Consider the following 25,540-nt stretch of genomic DNA (forward strand, 5'->3'; position numbering starts at 1 on the left):
TCTCCACCACCCCCTCGACGGGCACGCGAACGCAGCTCCATATACATGGCCGAGATCATCTTAGAAGGGTCCTCACCCATAAGAATAGTAAGGGCCGGAGCCTCAACCAGGTCTGGAACCCCATCGGGAAACTGGGCTAATAACACATGCCTGAGCTGAAGATACCCGAAGTACATGTGGGGCAGGATCGCAAACCGCGCTGTCATTGACTGAAAGGAGCACACCCCGTAACCCTGCACCACCTGGTGCAGGAACACAACTCCCTTCGCCGCCCACAACTCAGCCCCAGGTAGGGAGCTCAGCTCGGGCAGACAGGAGTTGCGCCACAAAGGAGTAAAGGCGTGGAACCGCGCCAAAACCCAAACTCCTGCGCTACAGTTCCCAGATGCGTCTGTACATGACCACCGAGGGAGCGGACGCAACCGCCACCAACGATGAACCCGGCCCCGCAAAATGACCTGCATTGGGGAATGAGTAGCCTGATTCGGGTCGACACATAGCAAAGCGCGAAACCTCAAGGCCTCCTATCCGTGGTAGAAATGAAAATGTGAAAGCTGTGCCGCTAAGTAATACGCTCGTAAATCAGGGACCGCTATACCCCCCGCGCGTGGTTGGATTCTTAAGTGTCGAACAGGAATGCTTGTGTCGGCTCCGGCCCCAAACAAAAGAATTGAGAATAGCATCTATCACCTTGAATAATTTCAGGGGGATCAAGACAGAAGAGTGCCAAAAGACATATAAGAATTTAGGGAGCAAGATCATCTTGATCAAGTTCACCCTGCCCGTCACGCCCAAGGGAAGTCTAGCCCAGGTTTGTACATGTTGTTTCAACATCGGGATTAAAGGCTCCACATTGTCAGGAACATAATCCGATGTGGTCTTGGTAACCAGGACCCCAAGATAGCGGATCCTGGAGACTCTTGCGAGCGGTAAATCCGCAGACTCAGCCGTAGGGGCAGAGGGGTCTAGGGGCAGTATCTGAGATTTGTCTCAGTTAATCCGCAGGCCTGAATGTTGTCCAAAGTCAGTGATGGTTTTCCCCACAAATGCCAGCCTGTCCGGGTAGGGAAGTGGGAAGGGTCCAGACTGCCGATCAATATACTGGAACTCCGAGCAATCAGACTTTGTCTGGATCATTGGACAATTCATCATTAGGGGTGTCTGGTACTAATTCATTGGTCACTGCCACGGATGTGGTCTATGTCAATCACCATGGGGGAACAAGAATTGTCCTGGCGGATCGGGAAGTAGTTGGCATTCTAAGGTGGGCAGAACTATCGTTCCAGCCCTCTCTGCTGTAAACATTCCATGGAAGGTACAAGAGGTTTGTGGCATGGTCTCAGTCTTCCTAATGGCTCCAGACTGGCCTCGCCGGTCTTGGTATGCTGATCTGGTACAGCTGGCCCCTGATGTTCCTTGGAGACTTCCTCTCAGGGAAGATATGCTGTCCCAAGGGCTAATCTTCCATCCTGCTTTACAGTCGCTGGTTTTTATGGCTTGGCTGTTGAAAGGCAGGTGCTGAAGGATAAAGGTTTGTCTGAATCTGTGATTCCTACGCGGTTTAAGGTTAGAAAATCTACCTTTAGGAAGATCTACCATCGTACTTGGAAGACGTACGTTGCGTGGTGTGAGTCTTTTTGGGGTTCTCCTTCGCTCCTTTTCGGTGGCTTGGATCTTGGCTGTCCTCTAACGGTGGGGGGGGGCCTTGTTTTGGCCTTGGCGGTTTTTCTTTCAATGTCCATTGGCCACACATTCCCTGGTGCGTACCTTTTATCCAGGGAGCTAGATACTCGGTTCCTCAAGTGCGGTCTCCATTACCGCCATGGGTCCTCAAACTGGTGTGGTCAGTTATCAAGGAATCTCCCTTCAAAAATATCGGGAGTTTCCCCTGCTTACATTGTCCCAGAAGGTGGCCATTTTGGTGGCTAGTACTTCTATGTGCAGGGTGTGTGAGCTGGCGGCGTTGTCTTGTCATTCACCCTACCTGTTGGTTTACAGAGCTAAGGTGGTTCTTCGTCCCCGTCCGATGTTCCTTCCAAAGGTCGTCTCTGATTTCCATTTGAATTAAGATATTGTGTTGCCTTCCCTATGTCCCTAAACATCCTAAGGAAATTGTTCTGCATTCCCTGGATGTGGTTAGGGCAATTGGGGTTTACCTGGCAGCTACAGAGTCTTTTAGGAAGTCAGACTCCCTATTTGTACTCACGGTTGGACCTCAAAGGGTGGGCCGCTTCTGCTGCGACCATTTCCAGATGGATCAGACAGACAATGATTCAGGCCTATTCAATTAGGGGTCAGATTCCTCCTTTCCCTGTTAAGGCACAGTCTATTCGGGTGCTTAGTGCCTCCTGGGCCTTCCGTCATCAGGTATTAGTGATGCAGGTTTGCAAGGCGGCCATCTGGTCGTCTGTACACACTTTTACAAATTTTTATAAAATGGATGTTTTAGTATCTGTGGATGCTTCTTTTGGTGGCAAGGTTTCGCAGGCTGCTGTTTAGAGGATCTAGTCCTCTTTGAGGGTGTATTGTTTTTTTCAGGTGAGCTCCAGTTGTTATGGTTGAGCTCCATGTTACCTGGTTTGGCTATGGTTAGCCTTGGGAATTTTTTTCTGCTGTTTTCCCACCCCTCATGTTTAACACTGCTTTGGGACGTCGCAGTGGATAAGAAGAATCAGGAGCTGTGTCCGTCAATGAACGAAATAGAAAATGGGATTTTTGACTTACCGTAAAATCCATTTCTCTGATATTCACAGCACCCACCCCTTTTGTGGAGTTGGCTTTCTTCTGACACTGCTTGTAACAAAACTGAGTGCCTATAGCTGATTGGGGGTCTATACCTCCTGGGACTTCCAATAGGCGTAGTCAAGCTTTTTCCTGCCTAATGTCCTACTCCTGTAGGGGGCAGTATATCCCAATGGTTAAGAAGAATCAGGAGCTGTGTCCGTCAATGAAATGAGAGAAATGGATTTTATGGTAAGTCAAATATCCAATTTTTTCTATTGGCACCCCATATCGGAGACAAATGATTGTCCAATTTGCATTAAAAGCCAGAAAGCTTGGTATTGGTATTTACTTTCCATTTTAGGAGAATACTATATACTAAAGTTGTAGTTTCCTGGGCTCTTGAGGCTATCCCCAGGTGTGCGTGCTAAATTGGTAGGCCCTAGGTTTTTATTCTTTTGGGTGGATACTGCCATGTAAGGGAATTATTTGTTCTTTATATGCTTGTAGAATTGCTGTGCTTCAGACAAATAGCATGTACTGTATGGCATTTATGGTTTTAAAGATATACAGTATGCAATCCCTCCCATCCTTTGAGAAAGCAAAGTTGCAAAATGCGTAGACTCTGTTCCCCTCTCAGTACTGCAGCTGTAAGAATGCTAGATTTATGTAAAACTCCTTGAAGGGATAGAAAACAAGGGCAAGTGTAAGTATGTGTATCACTCTTAATAAGTGATGTAAATGATGTACTAAATGCAGTATGTTTAAATAGTACTGTATTCGTAAAGAGATTTATATTTGTATAAAAATTATCTGTATTTTACTGGCAACTTAAAGTCCCACATTTAACTTTTTCTAATTGTTGATTATTCACATGTGATGTGGTGCAATGACCCATGAATCAGCACAACCATCTCCTAACAAACTATTTTCTGCATTTCAGAACTGCGCTTTAAAGTTCCATGGGGACACTTGGCAGCCAAAGCATGGGGCCCATGTGAAGGCCGCCCTGTTCTTTGTTTACATGGCTGGTTGGATAACGCCAATACTTTTGATAGACTTATTCCTTTGCTCCCTCAAGGTGAGTTGAACCATTTTCACAACTGCTGTGAAACTCAAAACAAGTGTACCTTCTGATTCTCTGCATAGAAAATGCATTAGCAGAGCTTTAAAAAAAAAAAGTGTACAAATCTTGCTATTAGTGGATTTGATAAACCACTTCAAGTTCGAACACATTCACATTTTTCCAGTCTAGGCCAATTTTCATCTTTCAGCGCTGTCACATTTTGAATGCCATTTACTCAGGTAGACAACACTGTACCCAAATTAAATTTTTATTGTTTTCTTTTTAGATAGAGCTTTCTCTTGTTTTTTTTTTTTTCTATGTTCAATATATCTTTCTTGAAGTTTTCAAAGGGTACAGGTTTGAAGTAAAAATGTGAAAATAAAAAATGGTCATAATGATACCACAGTAACATACTTTTGTAATATAATATTACATTAACAATTTCCACAGTGTGCGGGGGGGGGGGGGGGGGGTTGTATTCTGCAACTTGCAGTATCTAGGAAAAAAGTAGCAACAGAGTGTATTAACATTGGAAACACTTGTGGATCAATGTACTCAAACCTGACATGGGGGGGGGGGGGGGGTTGGGGGGGAGAGAATTGGCAGAGGGCAAGAAAGTTGGGGGTGGATTGGGAGGAGGTGGAGAGGGAGCAAGAAAGGTGAAGGAGACAGGACCCAGGGAAAACAGGTCTATAATATCAGGAAAATACATTAATTGACATAACTTTAAAGTGCATTTGGAATGGGAGAGCCAGGAAGACCAAAGTGAGGTGAAGTGCTGCATTTGGAAGTTTTTACGAGCAATCATTCTCTCCATATTACATGTAAGTCATCAATCATGATGTGAAGGGAAGGTGAGGTTGTGGTACACCATAGTCTGGTAATGTTTAATTTAGCTACTGGTAATAGATGTATGATAATGGATCTGGAGCTGGGTGGGAAGGCTTCAATTCCTAGATGTAGCAATGCTAGAGCAGGATTAGGAAAACTTGGTAGCCTGAGATGTCAGAGATTACAATTTAGCGCCAATAGGATCTCAGAAACTTACAGTGTCTTAAAATGTGGATCAAAGGGCCTTTTGTCTCTGCAAAGTCTCCAGCATAATGGAGAGTGGTCTGGAATCGATCTTTGCAACTTTGAAGGGTGGTAGATACCAGTGATGTAAAGTTTTGAAGCAAAGCTCCCAATGGTTGGAACAATAAGAGGCCATGTTAGTAGTTAAAATTGCTTTTTGCCACTGTGATGCTGAGAAGGATTCCCCTATCTCTGGCTCCCATTTTTGCAATGGAGGGATTTTGGAGTACGGTCTGTCACCACTTATGGTGGCATAGAAGAGGGAGATACCTTTCCTAGGGTATTACCAGTCAGAGTAAAACTGGTATGCACATGTTGGAAGGTGTATTGCAGTCTGCAGTGACGTGGAGTGGAAGTGAAAGTGTAAAATACGAATATAAGTAAATGCCACTTTGGCAGGTAATTTATAGTTGGTACGGAGGGCGTTCAGTGGCTTAAGGTTTTGGTTGGTATACAGATCTTCGATGTGGGTAATGTTGTGCATTCGCTAGTTGTACAGATTGAGGTTGGTAGTGGATTGGTAAAGGCATTTAATGGATAGTAGGAGTTTGCTCAAAGGTTGAGAGAATGAGGAGTATGTAGAGAGCTCTTTCCAGGATTTAAAGGATGCTAGGGTATGATGAGGATGGTGAAGGAAGCCCAGCACTGATGGCCAAGAGGGTTCCATTGAGCTTGGCTGGGCAGTGATGGAAGTTTCCATAGTTGACCAAATGTTTTAGATAGCAGAGTGCCACCAATGGTAGAGTTGGTCTAATAGTGTCACTTAGTAATACGTTTGTATGCGTAGGAGTCCGGCGACTCCTCTCTTGTACGGTCTGATCATTATATAAGAAGCACGTCTAGGGTAGTCTGAGTCCCATACAAAGCGTGTAAGTTGACATTGTATAGAGGTGAAAAAATGGGATGGTAATGGAATCGCAAGGGTTCGAAAAAGGTATAACATTTTAGGGAGTATTAGCATTTTGATAGTGGCTATTCTACCTAGTCTAAAAAGTCAGAAAGAGCGCAGTGTACGCAAGTCTTGGGGAAGGTTTTGAAGGAATTGTTTCTAATTTACTTCAAAAATCTTTGAGGTGGTGGAGGGGAGCTGAATACCTAGGTATGGAATAGTGGACAGCCCAGGAAAAAGGGAAGGTAATTTTTATCCGCGTGATATTAGGGTGGGGCAGATGTAAGGCTAATAGTAAGGACTTGGTAGCATTGATTTTATAATACGAAATAGCTCTGAAGTCAGCTAGGGTTGCCTGAATAGAGGGGAGAGATCTCATTGGGTTTGTTACCATAAGGATTACATAATCTGCAAATAAACTCAGTTTGTGCTCAGTATTGTGGAAGGGAATACTGGATATTTGTGTGTTGGAGCGAATTTTGACTGCAAGAGTTCCCATTATTAGTGCAAACATTAGTGGGGACAATGGACACCCTTGTCTGGTGCCATTTTATTATGTTAAAGGGAACTGAGAGGATACCCGAAGAGGACCATTGCGCTGGGATTAGAATAGAGGGAAAGAATTGCTTAGTGAAACCATCAATGAAAACCAAATCTGTGCAAGACGGCTTTGGGAAACCCACAGTGAAGGCGGTCAAAGGCCTTCTCTGCATCTAAGGAGAGAAGCAGAGAAGGTGTTTTAAGAGTGTTTCAGTGATAAATGCGATTAATCAGGCGTTTTGCCGCGTCTGGAGCTTGTCGACCAGGAATAAATCCCACATGGTCAGGGTGTACTAAGGAGGGCCTAAAAGGCATAAGTCTTCGTGCAGTGTCCTTAGCAAAGAGCTTTATATTGGTATTGAGAATAGATATAGGTCTGTAGTTGGCTGTGTCCAGGGGGTCTTTACCTGGTTTGGGAATGGTGGTAATAACAGACTGTAACATTTCAGAAGAAAAGACTCCAGAGGAGGAAGCAAAATTTAAGAGGTTTGTTGAGAGCCGGTTCACACTACCACGACCAGAAAGTCGCCCGTGACTTGAAGAGACTTGTTTAGAGACTTGTTTAGAGACTTGTTTAGAGACTTGTTTAGAGACTTGTTTAGAGACTTGTTTAGAGACTTGTTTAGAGACTTGTTTAGAGACTTGGAAGAGACTTGTGCACTACTTTGAAGAGACAGGCGACTTTGTCTGTGGAGAATGCCTGGCTAATCTCTTTCTTCTTCCTGGAAAGTCTGATAACAAGTCGCTTCAATTAAGATAAGGAGGCGACTCCCATTGAAGTATATGGGACAGTCGGATCACAGGTCGCCTCAAAGTAGTACAGGACCCTTTTCTGAAGTCGGAGCGACTTCAGTAGTGCCAATTAAGACGGCACTGATTGATTAACATTGCTTTTGTTATGTCAAGCGACCTGGGGCTACACAAGTCACCTCACAAGTCGTGCTAGTGTGAATGGGCTCTAAGTGTGGTGTTAATATATCTGAAAATAAAAATCTAAAATAAACACGGCGATCTAATGCTCTCTATAGCAACTGGTTTATTGGGGTAAAAAATACAATAAAAAACTCACATGAACTGGCACTCAGCCAGTGCAGGCACGGACAGCACCTACCATTGCTGTCCTTGCCTGCACTGGCTGAGTGCCAGTTCATGTGAGTTTTTTATTGTATTTTTTACTCCAATAAACCAGTTGCTACAAAGAGCATTAGATCACTGTGTTTATTTTACATATGCACACATACGTGATGGTGGAGAGATGATTATGATGAGGTGACCATCCTATCCCCTTTATTGTGTTGTTTGGCACTGTGGGCCTAGCCGTTATACCCTACCCTGAAGTACCTTTTTCAAGAGGGAGGACAGGAGGAGGTAACCTATCCCTTACTATACAGCACCTGTGTGTGCAAAAAGTGGGTTTGGCTCATTATAATTTGTGAACCAAACCAGGAGGTGAGCGGCCATCATCATTATTATTAATGCACCAAGTCACTTTATGATATTTAGGCACCAGCACCTGGTCACTGGATATCAGCACAGCACGGAAGAAATTATTGATTTATTGTTTATGGACTTTGCACAATTTTTTGATTTTTTTCCCACTTGTGTATGCTAATGTTTTACCATTAGATATTATCAGCACGAGCACTTTATTTTGATAGCAATCATCCATTAAGTTATATTTCATTAATCACGGATATTCGTTTTATCACCTGGATCATTTTTATCACATTTGTGAGTACATGCACTTTGGATTGTGATATACAGTGCCTTGCGAAAGTATTCACCAACCTTGAACTTTGCGACCTTTTGCCACATTTCAGGCTTCAAACATAAAGATATAAAACTGTAATTTTTTGTGAAGAATCAACAACAAGTGGGACACAATCATGAAGTGGAACGAAATTTATTGGATATTTCAAACTTTTTTAACAAATAAAAAACTGAAAAATTGGGCATGCAAAATTATTCAGCCCCCTTAATACTTTGTAGCGCCACCTTTTGCTGCGATTACAGCTGTAAGTCGCTTGGGGTATGTCTCTATCAGTTTTGCACATTGAGAGACTGAAATTTTTGCCCATTCCTCCTTGCAAAACAGTTCGAGCTCAGTGAGGTTGGATGGAGAGCGTTTGTGAACAGCAGTTTTCAGTTCTTTCCACAAATTCTCGATTGGATTCAGGTCTGGACTTTGACTTGGCCATTCTAACACCTGGATATGTTTATTTGTGAACCATTCCATTGTAGATTTTGCTTTATGTTTTGGATCATTGTCTTGTTGGAAGACAAATCTCCGTCCTAGTCTCAGGTCTTTTGCAGACTCCATCAGGTTTTCTTCCAGAATGGTCCTGTATTTGGCTCCATCCATCTTCCCATCAATTTTAACCATCTTCCCTGTCCCTGCTGAAGAAAAGCAGGCCCAAACCATGATGCTGCCACCATCCTGTTTGACAGTGGGGATGGTGTGTTCAGGGTGATGAGCTGTATTGCTTTTACGCCAAACATAACGTTTTGCATTGTTGCCAAAAAGTGTTGATTTTGGTTTCATCTGACCAGAGCACCTTCTTCCACATGTTTGGTGTGTCTCCCAGGTGGCTTGTGGCAAACTTTAAACGACACTTTTTATGTATATCTTTAAGAAATTGCTGTCTTCTTGCCACTCTTCCATAAAGACCAGATTTATGCAGTATACGACTGATTGTTGTCCTATGGACAGTCTCCCACCTCAGCTGTAGATCTCTGCAGTTCATCCAGAGTGATCATGGGCCTCTTGGCTGCATCTCTGATCAGTCTTCTCCTTGTATGAGCTGAAAGTTTAGAGAGGCGGCCAGGCCTTTGTAGATTTGCAGTGGTCTGATACTCCTTCCATTTCAATATTATCGCTTGCACAGTGCTCCTTGGGGTGTTTAAAGCTTCTGAAATCTTTTTGTATCCAAATCCGGCTTTAAACTTTTCCACAACAGTATCTCGGACCTGCCTGTTGTGTTCCTTGTTCTTCATGATGCTCTCTGCGCTTTAAACGGACCTCTGAGACTTGATTACTCACAGGTGGATTCTATTTATCATCATTAGTCATTTAGGTCAACATTGGATCATTCAGATATCCTCACTGAACTTCTGGAGAGAGTTTGCTGCACTGAAAGTAAAGGGGCTGAATAATTTTGCACGCCCAGTATTTCAGTTTTTTATTTGTTAAAGTTTGAAATATCCAATAAATTTCGTTCCACTTCATGATTGTGTCCCACTTGTTGTTGATTCTTCACAAAAAGTACAATTTTATATCTTTATGTTTGAAGCCTGAAATGTGGCAAAAAATCGCTTCAAGGGGGCCGAATACTTTCGCAAGGCACTGTATATTCATCTACTTATTTTTATATTTATTCATTTTTTATTATAATTTATTTTTTGGCATTTGATATTCACTTTGTTTGAATTTATTCATCCTTTGGCTCTACATATCTTTACTTTAAGTAGTAAGTAAAGACTCTTTCTGAACCATTTTGGCAGCCCCAGATATCCTATAAGTCATGTTGGCGAAGTAGGTGATTTAGAGTCTCATGGTGAGAGCGTTTCAAAGAGGAGGATCCATTGACCAAGGTATATGTGGTGCCATTAATGCTGCAGGCAAGTATGAGGTGGTGACCCTGGGGGTCTGCTATCGTCTGGATGAGGGTGAATTGGAGAGTATTGAATACTATTTTATAAGCACTCCACATTTCTTTTCTTTTCTCTGCCGAGGCCAGAAAAAGATGGTCAAAAATCTTAAATTTAAATGAGGGAGTTTTAGACGTAGAGAAAGGCATTTCCTGCACCATGAGCAAGTCTCCTCATAGTTTAGTACTTTCCTTTTTATAAGGGCTGATCTTTCGTATGGGCTATTTAAGCCTCTGGCATTAAGAGAGACCATTCTGGAGGACGTTGCGGACATTGGCGGATGAAGACAAGAGGTGAGCTTGGAGGTATTAGATGGATAAGGGTAGAGTGTCCTCACTAGGTAGATGGTAGGACGTCAGACGTGGGCAGGAAAGTGGTGTCAGATGGGTAATAGAGAGAAAAAAAGGTAATGCTGAAGCTAATTTAAGGGAGTGGAGTTTTAGGTGTAAGCATTTGGCAAATAATAAATTGAGAGCGAGGATCAAGGCGAGTGTAAAACAAAAAGGTCTCGGGTGAAAAAAAGGGAGACAATGTGCAGTTGTACAGAAAAACTGCAAGATGCAAGGCTGTGTGGGGTATGACGGTCAGTCTAGACCAATAGGAAATCAGGCAAATCCCTAGTGGTGATTGGCAAAAGAAAACAAACTATAAAACATATACCGCAGTACCCCAGGTGAAAGTGGCAGAGTCAACCACCAGGAAAAAAAAAAAACAGTTCAAGTATCTTGAATTGACCAGTCGGATTCTATTTGGTGTGATGGTGGTGTTGAAGGCTCTCCTTGGGTCATAGGGAGGATGCGCCATTCTCGTAAGAGACGCAGGCTTCCCCCAGTGTACAGACAGTATAGGTTTTATCTCGCTGTTTTGCATAGTTATTTTAGAAAGGTCAGTATAGAGCTTGATGGCTGAAAATGGCTCCTGTAGTGTAGCAGAGTGTTTCGCTGCGAGGATAACCCTTTCCTTGACCTGGAAGAAGTGGATGCGGGTGAAAATATCCCTGGGTCTTGTGTCAGGCAAAAAGAAAAATCAAAAAGAAAAATCAACCTATCTATGGCCACTTCAAGGTCTGTTATCTCGGGAATTAACCACTTGCCGACCGCCGCACGACTATCTACGGCGGCGGTCAGCCCCTCACAGGCAAAGTGACGTAGGTCTACGTCGCTCGCCTGTGAGGGTTTAGGGAGCGAGCGCGCGCCGCCGGAGGCGCGCTCCCGCGTGGTCACGGACCCCCCCCGCGCGTGTGACCGGCGGACCCGATCGCCGCCGGCCACTCTGCGATCGGCGGGGGAGAGGGAGAAAGTCAGGCAGCTTGTGTAAACAAGCTGCCTGTCATTCTCCTCTCTGTATGAGAGCTGATCACATGGATCTACTATGTAGATCCATTGATCACTCTGCATACAGTTGAAGCCACAGCCAATCACAGTTAGAATCACGCCCCTAGGGACACACACAGCCCCTCCCTCTCTAAAGTTAACCCCTTCACTACCAGTGTATTTTTACAGTAACAGTGCATATATATAGCACTGATTACTGTAGAAATGTCACTGGTAACCCCAAAAGTGTCAAAAATGTCAGTCAAGGGTCCGATCTTTCCGCCGCAATGTCGCAGTACCGCAAAAAAAATCGCAGATCGCCGCCATTACGCGTTAAAAAAAAAAACAACAAAAATGACAAATCTTTCCCTTTGTTAGTAAACGCAATAACTTTTGCGCAAACCAATCAAAATACGCTTTTTGCGATTTTTTTTTTTTACCAAACATAGGTAGCATAAAACAAATTGGCCGAAAATATTAAAAAATTTTGATTTTTACATTTTTTTTGGGGGAATTTCATATAAAAAAAAGGGAAAAATATTGCTATTTTTGCAAAATTTACGCTCTTTTTTTGTTTATAGCGCGTGATCAAAAATCGCACAGGTGATCAAATACCGCCAAAAGAAAGCTCTGTTTGTGGGAAAAAAAGGACGCCAAATTCGTTTAGGTACAGCGTCGCACGACCGCGCAATTGTCCGTTAAAGTCACGCAGTGCCGAATCGCAAAATACCCTCTGGTCGTTTAGCAGCCAAATCCTCCGGGGCTTAAGTGGTTAAGGACCGCATCAATTGCTGGAGAAAGAGGGTCAGGTCTGCTGCACATTTTATGGGAATGTTTGGGAATTCAAAATTATTCTTGCGTGACCGATCTAAGTCAGCAAGTTTTAATCTTCGCTCTTGAATTTCATTGTAATGGTCTGGGTGTGATTCTATGAGGTTGTTGTAAGTAGAGAATCTCCTCCATCTTGGTTTCTAGATGGCTGACATGCTGTTCAAGTCCCTGAACGGCCTGAGATAGTGAGGAGACAGCAGCTGAAAGATCTGCATGGAGGGTCTGCCTGAGAGATCTGAGTATACTTTTCATAGTCTTCTCTGATATTGGTTGGTCAGATGCAGGGAATGTATTCTGTATCTGACTGTTGATTAGAAGGAGAGGGGAAATTACAGGATGCTGTGGTGATTTTGTTTGTGTAGTGTCCTCTCTTCTCAGTTTAGATTTGACAGGGCTGGCAGTTGTAGGTGAGTAGGGAGGTGAGGAATCTCCTTCTGTAGCTGCTGTGAAGGGAGACACAGGCCGCTAAGTGGGTCTTTTAGTGCTGGATAGAGGGTCCTGCCATGAGGAGCTTCTGTGAGTCCCACCGGCACCATCATGGTTGGAGCAGAGTCCCAATGCAGGGAAGAAATGAGTGAGTTTCTGCGGCATGCCAGCGTTCTTCCACCACTTTGACATGCTGATGGATCACCTAAGGATGATGAGGCTGAAATCCGGGTGTGGTGGTCGAGCTCTGTGTCTCCTTTAGGTCGCTTAATAGCAGGGGACTGAGCAGCGCTTCGCAATCAAGCGGGCATCCCCAATGCTAGCTATATAAATTAAAAAAATATCACACATTTTGGAAAAGGTAAATTTTCTTTGGTTTTGTTATAAAATTTTGCAAATATATAATCTTTCTTCATAACTTTAGGTATTAAGTATGTATTCTGATACCTTTTTTGGTAAAAAATAACCCAAATCGGTATATATTATTTAGTATTTGAGACAGTTAGTCTACAAACTATGTTATATACAGTGGCTTGCAAAAGTATTCACCCTCCTTGGCATTTTTCGTGTTTTGTTGCCTCACAACCTGGAATTAACATGGATTGTTTGAGGATTTGCATCATTTAATTTACAGAACATGCCCACAACTTTGAAGATTTTTTTTTTTTTTTTTTAATTGTGAGGCAAACAAAGATAACAGAAAAAGTCCATGTGCATAACTATTCACCCCCCCCCCCCCAAAGTCAATACTTTGTAGAGCGACCTTTTGTGGCAATCACAGCTCCAAGTCACTTTGGATAAGTCCCTATGAGCTTGCCACATCTTACCACTGAGATTATTCCCAATTCCTCCTTTCAAAACTGCTCCAGCTCCTTCAAGTTGGATGGTTTGTGCTTGTGAACAGCAACTTGGCTTTGACTAGGCCATTCCAACACATTTACGTGTTTCCCCTTAAACCACTCAAGTAGGGATAGACTGATATGGTTTTTTCAGGGCCATTACTGATACCAATATTTTGGTCACAAAGTATCGGTATGGGCCGATATTTTGTACATTTAAAGTTCAGAAAAATAAAGACAATTTTTGACACAAATCTGGTACTCAACATGTTAATGTTTGTTTATTAACATTAAAGGCTCGTTCTTAACACCTTAACTGCTTGAAAACTGATAGGAAAACTGCGCATCAGTTTCACATCATTTGATTGTGAATGATGCATAAACTACTGCAGTAGTGCAGTCACTCACTGCAATGATTTTAAATCACTACTGCAGTCAGTGCAAAACTGCTATAAAAAAAGCTACACAGTGGATTGGAGTGGACAATAGTACTACAGTACTACACTTTTTTCAATACTCTCAGTTAAGTAGAACAATATTATAGTGCAGAAAGCATAACATTTCAGCATGTTCACCTGTTAAACGGTTTCGGTTTTTTTCATATATTGCTGCCACATCATTAACACGCTCACTTGATACTGGAGAGGAAAGAGGAGCAGAGAGGTATCCTCTAGCATGAGAGGCAAGTCTTTTGTAGCGTGCCTCATTTTCTTTCCACCACTGAAGAGGATCGCCACTTCTTCTGTCAATTACTGGTTCCTTCAAATATAGATGAAGTTCACCATCCAGGCTCATTTTGCAGATTCATGAGAATCCTCTGCATTAGGCCCCAATAAAACACTGAGCATGCCATCAATTCGACTACGATTAAGAAGATTATCTTTTTGGACATTTTTAGGTTTTTGCAGTATCCTGCTCTTTCAGATTATAAAAATGCTGTTCTGGACTTGACTTTTCGGCAGGAACCTCCTGCACCTCCTGTTGAATATCTTCTGTCAGTCATTGTTTTGCCTTAGCCAATCAATCATCAGAAGAGAAAGCATGGTTCTTGTATCGAGGATCCAAAAAATTTGACAGCACAACATAGTTACATAGTTTGTGAGGTTGAAAAAAGACATCAGTCCATCCAGTTCAACCTATGATGTGCGTGTGTGTTTGCTGTTACCCGTACATTGTATACCCCTGTATGTTGTGGTCTTTAAGGTGCCCATCTAATAGTTTTTTGAAACTATCGATGCTCCCTGCTGATACGACTGCTTGTGGAAGAGAATTCCACATCCTTACTGCTCTTGCAGTGAAGAACCCCTTACGTAGTTTAAGGTTAAACCGCCTTTCCTCTAGTTTTAGTGAGTGGCCACGTGTCTGTTTCTATTCCCTTTCTCGGAATAGTTTGCTCCTTATGCTAGGGTTGCCAGTACAGTATTTGTACATTGATATCATATCCCCCCTCAATCGTCTCTTCTCCAGAGAGAATAGGTTCAGTGCTTGTAGTCTTTCCTCATAGCTGATGTCCTCCATTCCCCTAATTATTTTTGTTGCCCTTCTCTGGACTCTCTCCAGTTCCAGCACATCCTTCCTGAGGACCGGTGCCCACAACTGGACAGCATATTACAGATGTGGCCGGACCAGAGTCTTGCAGAGAGGGAGAATAATCTCTTTATTTTATGGAGTGAATCCCCTTTTTTATACATCCCAGTATTCTGTTGGCTTTGCTTGCAGCGGCTTGGCATTGCATGCCACTGCCAAGCCTGTTGTGTACCAGTACCCCCAGGTCCTTTTCCATCCTACACTCACCCAGAGGTTTCCCCCCTAGTGAGTAGCTTGCTTTCTGGTTTCTGGCACCCAAGTGCATTACTTTACATTTTTCAACATTAAACCTCATCTGCCATGTAGTTGCCCACTCCATTATTTTGTTCAGGTCCGCTTGTAATGTTTCCACATCCTGCACAGAAGATATTGGCATGCTTAGTTTAGTATCATCCGCAAATACTGAGATTGTACTTGATATCCCCTCCTCCTAGATCATTTATGAATAAATTAAACAGGATCGGTCCCAGGACAGAACCCTGGGAGACCCCACTTTCCACACCCGCCCAATCTGAGTACTCCCCATGAATCACCACCCTTTGCCACCTCCTCTGAAGCCAGTTCTCTATCCAGGTACTCACCTTATGGTCCATACCTACCTTCCTTAGTTTGAACAGAAAGCGTTTGTGGGGAACGGCGTCAAAGGCCTTTGCAAAGTCCAGATACACCACATCCACAGGCTTACCTTTATCTAGGTGGCAGCTCACTTCATCATAGAAGGTTAATAGATTGGTTTGGCAAGAACGATTTTTCATGAATCCATGCTGATTACTACTAATACTACCGTTTTCATTACTAAAGTCTTGTATGTGGTCCCTTAACATCCTCTCCAAAATCTTGCAGACTACGGATGTTAGGCTGACAGGCCTAAAGTTACCCGGGATATATCTCTGCCCTTTTTTAAATATTGGTACCACGTTGGCTTTTTTCCAATCAGCTGGCACCATACCCATCTGTAAACTATCCGTAAAGTTCAAGAATAATGGTCTGCAAATCACCTGGCTGAGCTCTTTAATAACCCTCGGGTGCAAGCTATCCGGTCCCGGTGATTTATTTATGTTAAGTTTCTCTAGTTTAGTTCTAAGTCTATCTTCTGTTAGCCATGGCAATACTTCCTGAGGTGTGTTTTTAGTTTAGTTTGGTCTTACGAGCTGGGTTAATGTAGCCCCCCAATTCTTTTGTGAAGACTGAAGAGAAGAATTTATTTAACACTACCGCCTTTTCCCTGCTTTGTCGTCTTTTATGGGGTCAATGTGTTCTGGCCTCGCTTTCGCGTTTATATACTTAAAGAATTTTTTGGGGTTCTTTTTACTCTCTTCCGCTATATGTCTCTCGTGTTCTATTTTAGCCGGCTTGATTTCATCTTTACATTTCTTATTACACTCTTTGTAATGCTTGAACGCTGCCAATGACCCCTCAGCCTTGTATTTTTTGAAGGCCTGTTCTTTAGCATTAATATGCGTTTTTATGTTGGAGTTTAGCCACCCAGGGTTTAGTTTTGCTCTTTCAAATGTATTTCCCTTTAGAATGCACTGGCCAACCCCTTTGTTAAGTATGCTGTCAGAGAAATGGCCATGCTGCAACTGGCAACTCCGCCAGTACTTCCAATGGCCGCAATTGACTCAGGCCATAGACTCATTGTTAGTCAAATGGCTGTGTTGCAACTGGCAACTTTGCCAGTACTTCCCATGGCCACAATGGACTCAGACCAAAGACTAATTCACTGGCCTATAAAAGGACTCTGCTCAGCCCATCAAATTGCTGGATTGCCTTCAGCTTCTCCTGTTTCCTGAGCGTTGCTACTTCCTGGATTCCAGTTTGACCCGGCTTGTTCCTGACCTGTCTGCTCTCTCTCTCCTGGCTTTGACCCTCGGCTTAGTCTGACCATCCCTGCTCCAGTTTGGCTCTCCGGTTATCTGACCTCGGCTTGGTTTACGGACTTGCTTCCTTTATTCCTGCCCTCCTCCAGTACCTGATCTCAGCTTTCCCAAGGACTTGTCCTTCTGGCCTTCCTGCTATACCTTTTGGCTTGCACCTGTTGCAGCTTCCTGCTGAGCCCTGTGTTTGAACCCCGGCCGGTCTTACACCTACTGCCTGGTTGTTCCTGGTTCCTCCTTGGACTGTCCTGTGTATTCCTGCCCAGCACTCTGCTAGAGACCGCCTGTCTACCATCAGGACCCTGCCGGCAACCAGTGCTTCTGTGGGCGCTACACCCTCTGTCTCAACCCCAGGGGTGTGCCGCACTCAGGTGCAAGGGGAGCCCTATCTGCATCTCGGCCTCGGATCAGGTACGTGACAGTACAATCCAGCCATGTCAGAGGCCGACAGAGGTGCTTCCCCAATTGAGGCTTTGTGCCAGCAAGTCACCGCCCTCACTCAGGCAGTGCAAAGTCTCCAGGAGGATTATTTCCAGTTGGAAGGTCGCCTGCAACACCTGGCCACTTCGCCTCAGACAGACTCCAATCAATCGCCTGCCAGCACTTCTTCATCCCCGTTACCACAAGGACACACTAGCTCCGCCCACTCCATTCTAGTTCCGCCTCCTGAACCACGAGTACCCACGCCTGAGCGATTTTCTGGAGATCGAAAGACATTCAGGGCCTTTAAGACCGCCTGCTTGTTATACTTGGCCTTGCAAACCCGGACCTTTTCTCTGGACTCTGTGAAAGTGGGGTTCATCATCTCCTTGCTGTCTGAAGAACCCCAAACCTGGGCTCATAACTTAATGGAACAGAAGAGCCCTGTTGTGGACTCTGTGGACACTTTCTTTGAGGCTTTGGCTCAGCTTTACGATGATCCCCAGCGCACGGCCACCTCAGAGGTCGCCCTACACACCCTGCTACAGGGCAAGTGCCCAGTGGAGGACTACACGGTTGAATTCCGTAAATGGTCTGCTGACACTGATTGGAACGAGGCTGCCCTCAAGTATCAATTTCGCCAAGGACTTTCTGAGATATTAAAAGATGAGCTGGCTCGAGTGGAGACCCCCGCTACCCTTGAGGGTCTCATACAACTCGCCCATTCAATTTGATAGACGTCTGCGGGAGCGACGCTCGGAACGTCTCCAAACATTCTGGCCTACCTGGATGCTTCCCAAAATCTCCTCTGCTCCACCTGCACCTCTGGTCTCTTTCCCCATGGCAGCATCTGAAGGGGAACCTATGCAGATGGGCCTGGTTCGCTCCTCCCTGACTCCTGATGAGAGACTACGACGTCCGCAGGCCAACCTATGCCTCCACTGCGGCGTGGCTGGACATTTTCTTTGGAACTGCCCCGTGAGACCCAGTAAGCCTTATTCTCAGCCCCCATTTAACTGCCGAGTTTCTGGACTTTTGCTCTCTCACCTTATTCTCCCAGTCTCCTTACAGGTGGTGGAAGGGGAGGTCCAACTTTGAGCCATCGGGGGCCTGCAGCTGTTTTCTGGACATTTCCTTGGCTAAGAGACTCCATATTCCTCTTATCCCTAAGACACAAAGGCTCGAGGTCCATCTCGCCGATGGGTCCCTACCCAGTTTCGGACCAGTTATCCTAGAAACCCGGACCCATCCTCACCACAGCAGACTCCGGTCATCAGGAGTTCATCTGTTTCGATGCCCTTTGTTCGCCATCGTCCTGGGACTTCCTTGGCTGCAAGCCCATAACCCCCAAATCAATTGGGCCAAGAAGGAACTCACCTTTTCTTCTGTCTACTGTCAGCAGCATTGCTTCTCTCAAAGACCTAGTGGGCCTGCTAGTTGCTTATCTGTTCAACCAACACCTGAGCCACTCCTGGATATCCCACCTGCTTACCAGGACTTAAGGGACGTCTTTGACAAGAAAAAAGCCGAGGTCCTTCCTTCCTCTGTCGGCCTTTTGATTGCCCTATAGAATTGCTTCCCGGAGCCGAGATCCCGTTTGGAAGGATATTCCCCCTTTCTGAAAAGGAACTGGAGGCCCGACGGGTCTATATCGATGAGAATTTAAAAAAGGGGTTTATTCGCCCGTCTTCTTCTCCTGCAGGTGCTGGTATATTCTTTGTGGAAAAGAAAGATGGCACCTTAAGACCCTGTGTAGACTATAGAGAGCTGAATAAGGTCACTATCAAGAACCGGTATCCGCTCCCCCTTGTCCCCGAACTCTTCCAGAGGCTCTGGACTGCCCGGCTCTTTACCAAGATAAACCTGGGGGGAGCCTATAACCTTGTCCGGATACGGGAGGGAGATGAGTGGAAGACCGCATTCAGAACTTTTTTCGGACATTATGAATACCTTGTCATGCCCTTCGGCCTGTGTAATGCCCCAGCCACATTCCAGCACCTGGTAAAAGATATCTTTCAGGAGTTTCTTGACCACTTCGTCATCGTATACCTTGACAATATCCTCATTTTTGCTGCCTCACTGGAACTCCATCGGGGTCACGTTAAAGTCCTTTCTACCTTGAGAAAACACGGACTCTATACCAAGGCGGAGAAGTGTGACTTTGAAAAGGGGTCCATTCAGTTTTTGGGACTCATCATTTCCACCGATGGGATCGCCATGGACCCACAAAAAGTGAAAGCAATCCCAGATTGGCCTGCTCCTTGTGACAAGAAAGGTGTTCAGAGATTCGTGGGCTTTGCTAATTTTTACAGGCGTTTTGTGAAAAATGTTTCTTCCATTATTTCCCCCATCACCCAGGTAACCCGTCATCAGTCCCGCTTTCTGTGGTCTCAGGAGGCCCAAATGGCATTTGACAAACTTAAACAGCTATTTATCTCTGCACCCGTCCTACAAAACCCTGATCCGGCTCTGCCCTATGTGTTGGAGGTCGATGCCTCGAAAGAGGCCACCGGGGCAATCCTGTCAAGGGCTCAAATCTCTCCTCCATCCTGTGGCCTTCTTTTCTAGGAAAATGTCACCTCCGGAGAAGAATTATGACGTTGGTGACCGAGAACTGTTGGCCATTAAATTTGCACTAGAGTGAAGAGTGGCGATATCTATTGGAAGGAGCCACCCATCCTATCATGATCCTCACGGACCACAAAAACTTGGAGTACCTCAGGACTGCCAAACGTTTGAGACCCCGACAAGCCCAATGGGCGCTATATTTCTCCAGGTTTAACTTCCATATTTTTTATCGACCTGGCTCCAAGAATGGGAAAGCAGATGCTCTCTCCTGGATGTTTCCAGATACCCCAGAAACAGCAGAACCCGATACCATCCTTTCCGCCCATAATTTTCACCTTATCCAGCCTGGCCTGATGACAGCAATCCGACAGGCCTCAGCCCTTTGCTTGGATCTGGAAGTCCCCTCCTTGAAAAAACAGGAAGGGTTGCTGTGGCATCAGGATAAAATCTTTGTCCCTCCCCAAGTAAGATCTCAAGTTCTTAAAATATTTAATGACAGTAAACTTGCTGGGCATTTTGGGGTGCGGAAGACTTCGGAGCTTATCCAACGCTCTTTTTGGTGGCCCAACCTTGGGCAGGATTGCAAGGATTACATTGGCTCTTGTACCATCTGCCAACGTAACAAGGGGTCAAGTACTAAGACTTGGGGTTTGCTAAGACCACTTCCCATTCCTGAGCCACCCTGGAAAAAGATATTTATGGACTTTATTGTTGAATTAACCGCTTCAGAAGGATTTTCCACCATCTTGTAGGTAGTGGATCGCCTTTCCAAAATGGATCATTTTCTACCCATGGTTGGCACACCTTCAGCCCTGGACACAGCCAACATATAAGATAGAGTATCGAACATTTGGGCATAGATTGGGATTTTAAAGGGTACCGTTCTATAACCAATACAACACAAAATGTGTATATGAAATTTATCTAAAAAGTTTTACTTTATTGTTCACATAGATTTCCCAACAACGGGACAGACAAAAATAGACAATAATGTTACAAGACAGTATGAAAACATAACCATGATAAACATATATTGATAAAATATCATAATAAGGTCAAATCCTTGAATATGTGGGCGGACTCATCAGAGGCCACAGCCGGCCTGGGTATACCAGAGCCAGTGTGTATCTCTCTAATGGATCCAAACTCCACTACCCGACATGTTTTGCGGTATGTACCGCTTCCTCAGGGGCACAAGGGATAGAGCTTAATGAGCAACTAAAAAGATGACAAGAAAAATACAGGGTTATTATACTTAAATATCAAGGTTATACTTTATCTTCATGCCATTTTATTATTTCGAATATCAGTGTGTGTCAAGTATGGAGCGTTTGGCCGCGGCCCCTCCAACTTATGACACATATACGTCATGTATTCGATCACATTTTAAAAAGATTACTTACTGTAATTAAGTAATCTTTTTAAAATGTGATCGAATACATGACGTATATGTATTCAGAGCAATGGGCAAACTAATCAAACTCTAGAACAATACTTACGATGTTTTTGCACCTGTTCCCAAGACGACTGGGTCTCGCTCCTCCCCTGTGCGGAATTTGCTTACAACAATTCTCTTCATGCATCCACCAACCAGTGCCCTTTCTGGCTAACACCCTTCCGGAAGCAACAGTTACTGCTGTCCAAGATCGGATCAGCTTCATTCAAACCAATTATCAAACCCTACAGGAAGCCATGCGTACGGCCCAGGAGGACTATAAAAGGTTTCATGACTGTAAAAGAAAGAAGGGTCCGAATCTCAAGATTGGAGACAAGGTCTGGCTGTCAGCCTTGAACCTTAAACTCTCATGCCCATCCAGGAAGCTTGGGCCAAGGTTCATCGGTCCATTTGAAGTCAAGAGGGTGATCAATCCTGTGGCTTTTTAGCTGGCACTTCCTGACTCCTTTAAGGTACACCCAGATTTCCACATCTCCTTGCTCAAACCAGTTGTCCCCAGTCCATTTCCCGGGAGAGACAAGATACCCCCACCTCCTGTCTTGATCGAAAGGGGAGACGGAATTTGAAGTTGAGTCCATACTGGATTGCCAAAAGAAAGGGAGGCAAACTCCGTATCTTATTAAATGGAAAGGTTACCCCCCTGAAGACAATTCCTGGGAACCCGCTAGTAACCTGCATGCCCCCAGGCTGGTACAGGAATTCCACAGGAGATTCCCGGGAAGCTTGGCCCGGTTGGGCATCCAGAGGCTGCCCCTTGGGGGGGGGGGGCACTGTCAGAGAAATGGCCATGCTGCAACTGGCAACTCCGCCAGTACTTCCCATGGTCACAATGGACTCAGGCCATAGACTAATTCACTGGCCTATAAAAGGACTCTGCTCAGCCAATCAAATTGCTGCATTGCCTTCAGCTCCTCCTGTTTCCTAAGTGTTGCTACTTCCTGGATTCCAGTTTGACCCGGCTTGTTCCTGACCTGTCTGCTCTCTCTCCAGGCTTAGACCATCGGCTTAGTCTAACCATCCCTGCTCCAGTTTGGCTCTCCAGTTATCTGACCTCGGCTTGGCTCACGGACTTGCTTCCTGTCTTCCTGCCCTCCAGTACCTGATCTTGGCTTTCCCACGGACTTGTCTGCTTCTGGCCTTCCTGCTATACCTTTGGCTTGCACCTATTGCAGCTTCCTGCTGAGCCCTGTGTTTGACCCCTGGCCGGTCTTCTACCTACTGCCTGGTTGTTCCTGGTTCCTCCTTGGACTGTCCGGTGTATTCCTGCCCAGCTCTCTGCTAGAGACCTCCTGTCTACCATCAGGACCCTGCCGGCAACCAGTGCTGCTGTGGGCGCTACACCCTCTGTCTCAACCCCAGGGGTGTGCCGCACTCAGCCGCAAAGGGGAGCCCTATCTGCATCTCGGCCTCGGATCAGGTACGTGACATATGCTCTTGAAGCACTCCCATTTTTCCTTTGTGTTCTTTGTTCCCAGGGTTCTATCCCATTTGATATTTTCTAGCAGAGAGCGCAGTTTTGGGAAATTGGCTCTTTTGAAATTCAGTGTTCTTATATTATCCTCATGTTTCCTATTACTCTGATTAATACTGAAACTAATTGACCTATGGTCACTGTTTCCTAAGTTTCCCCATATTTCTATATCCGTGAGCAGGTCTGTATTGTTGGTAATCAGAAGTCAAGTACCGCATTGTTTCTTGTCGGTGCATTCACCATCTGACCCATGAAATTGTCCTGCAAAACATTTAGGAACTGCCGAGCCTTGGCTGAATGTGATGTTCCTTCTGCCCAGTCTATATCTGGATAATTAAAGTCCCCCATTATAATGATATTTCCCATCCTTGCTTCCAATCCTATCTGTAAAAGAAGGTCCGCCTCCCCCTCCTCCCTCTGGTTGGGGGGCCTATAGCATACGCCCAATATTACCTTCCCCACAGTGCCTTCCCTTTGAAGTTCTACCCATAGGGATTCTACCTCCTCCATAGCTCCATTAATAATATCATCCCTCATATTTACCTGTACACTGTTCTTAATATACAGACATACAGCTCCAACATTTTTAATCTCTTCATGATTCTCAAAACCTATATCAATCAAAGCTCTCTAGCTTGACAGACCATCATTTACAAGTTGGAGGGTGTTGTGTGCCATGCAACTGAGGTCTGACACATCAGCAAGCCTCATTCCTTTCTGCATGTATGCTCCACAGTCTCGAAGGAGCACAAACATCACTCTGTCTTTGTTTATTCCCCAGTTTTCAAACATGCCTAGAAACATTTGTCTAATCTACTCAGTGTGGGATCCTTGCATCACTTTTGTATTCAACAATTGCCTTTTTGTCCATCCGCTCTCAATGAAGTGGCATGCAAGATTTATTAGTGACTCTGTTTGTCCTGACCAGCAGTCAGTCGTGAATGAGAGTGAGTTGCCAGCATTCTCTGGTTGCAGCATAGCCTTTACTTTTTTCAACGACCTTTTGGTGAATCTTTCCCAGCATTTCGGTTCGATAATACTTGCTACTCTTCAATGTGTACCTTTTTAACTATGGACATCAACTGCTTAAATCCAGAGTCGGACACCATTGTAAATGGCTGGTTATCAGTGACCATTATCTCTGTGATTACTTTGTCCAGCAGTTGGGATCTTCCATCTGAATTTATCCACATTTTTTTTCTGAAACATATCTCTTATGGTTGCCTGGGATAGTGTAGGAGGTATTTCACATTGTGATTCATTTTTGTTTTTTCTGTGCTGCATGATATTAGTCAACATGATGAACTCTTAGATGGGCCCAAAGATTTGACGTATTTTTGTTTTTTGCAGTTACTGATCCCATACTCACATTTTGGGATGGCCTTGCTCTTCGCCCGACGGGTGGTTCGCGGCGAACTTTGCTCGTTCGCAGTCCGGCGATATTGCGAACATATGGCGAAGTTCGCGGCGGCCATATTAGTTTACATTGGGGAGAACTTTGACCCATACACATCCATCAGGTGGAACAGGACAGCCAATTGAGACATTTCAGCACATGGACATACCCCCTACCTTATAAATAGACCTGACCTGGCGGCCATTTTACATTCTGCTTTTTGTCAGTGTAGGGAGAGGTTTGCTGTGTGCAGCAGGGACAGACTGTCAGTGACATAGATCGCTCTGTTATAGGTCCACAAAAGTCCTTTTAAGGACTAGTATTTGGTATAGGTGTACTCTATCTATGTTGTGTCTTTTGTCAGTGTAGGGAGAGGTTTGCTGTGGGGAGCAGGGAGAGATTGCTAGTGACACAAATCACTCTGTTATAGGACCACAAAAGTCCTTTCAAGGACTGGGTATTTGGTATATGTGTACTATTGTTTGGTCTGCAGTATATAGGGGTGTAATACACTTATAATATATTATTAAAGAAATTGAACTACCCAGCTTGTGCCATCATCCAAAATTAGAAAGAACAAACGAATTTGTGAGGATTCATGTGTTGGAAAACCGAACCACACTGAATCTTCACAAGGACAAATGACTGGACTTTCTAAGGCACATCATAGAATGAATCAAGATGACTCATATGTTAAAAAATATATAATTTTATTATTTAGATACAAAAAACTAAAAAATTGAGGGCAAAAGACACGTATATTGTCCTCATTGAAAAATACAAGACATGTAACAATCAACATGAATTCTCTAAAATCGAATAGCCTAAGACAATTTTTACCCAGATAATCCTAATAGGTAAAAAGTTATTATCTTTGATTATGTTTGTACTAACCAATGTTTTTTCTATCTCAAGATATATCTGATGTAAAAATGTGGTCCTGAAGAAGCACGCTGCGAAACGCGTAGACCTAAAGATCAGATATGACTATATACATGTGATGTACCTAAATATTGTGAACGCATTATGAATGCATTATAACCTACACAATTTTCCCATTTACCTATTAGGATTATCTGGGTAAAAATTGTCTTAGGCTATTCGATTTTAGAGAATTCATGTTGATTGTTACATTTCTTGTATTTTTCAATGAGGACAATATACGTGTCTTTTGCCCTCAATTTTTTAGTTTTTTGTATCTAAATAATAAAATTATATATTTTTTAACATATGAGTCCTCTTGATTCATTCTATGATGTGCCTTAGAAAGTCCAGTCATTTGTCCTTGTGAAGATTCAGTGTGGTTCGGTTTTCCAACACATGAATCCTCACAAATTCGTTTTTTCACACTTATAATATACTTTCTAATATATAAAGCATATTATAGTGGATTTGTATTGTGCACTGTGCAGCTGTCA

General features: G+C 44.2%; 1 protein-coding gene across 1 annotated transcript in view; it reads left to right on the forward strand.

Annotated features, from left to right (window-relative positions):
* The window catches only part of SERHL2 (serine hydrolase like 2), a gene marked incomplete at both ends in the record, with an annotated part of 881,593 nt that overhangs the window by 24,657 nt on the left and 831,396 nt on the right, over nt 1-25,540 (forward strand). Inside the window, one exon of the mRNA XM_082266295.1 lies at nt 3,661-3,802. Coding sequence (XP_082122421.1) covers nt 3,661-3,802 — 142 coding nt within the window. The remainder of the gene's footprint in view (nt 1-3,660; nt 3,803-25,540) is intronic.

Source organism: Pelophylax lessonae (genome assembly GCF_965119305.1).
Source record: "Pelophylax lessonae genome assembly, chromosome: 8".
In the NCBI taxonomy this organism is placed as follows: Eukaryota; Metazoa; Chordata; class Amphibia; order Anura; family Ranidae; genus Pelophylax; species Pelophylax lessonae.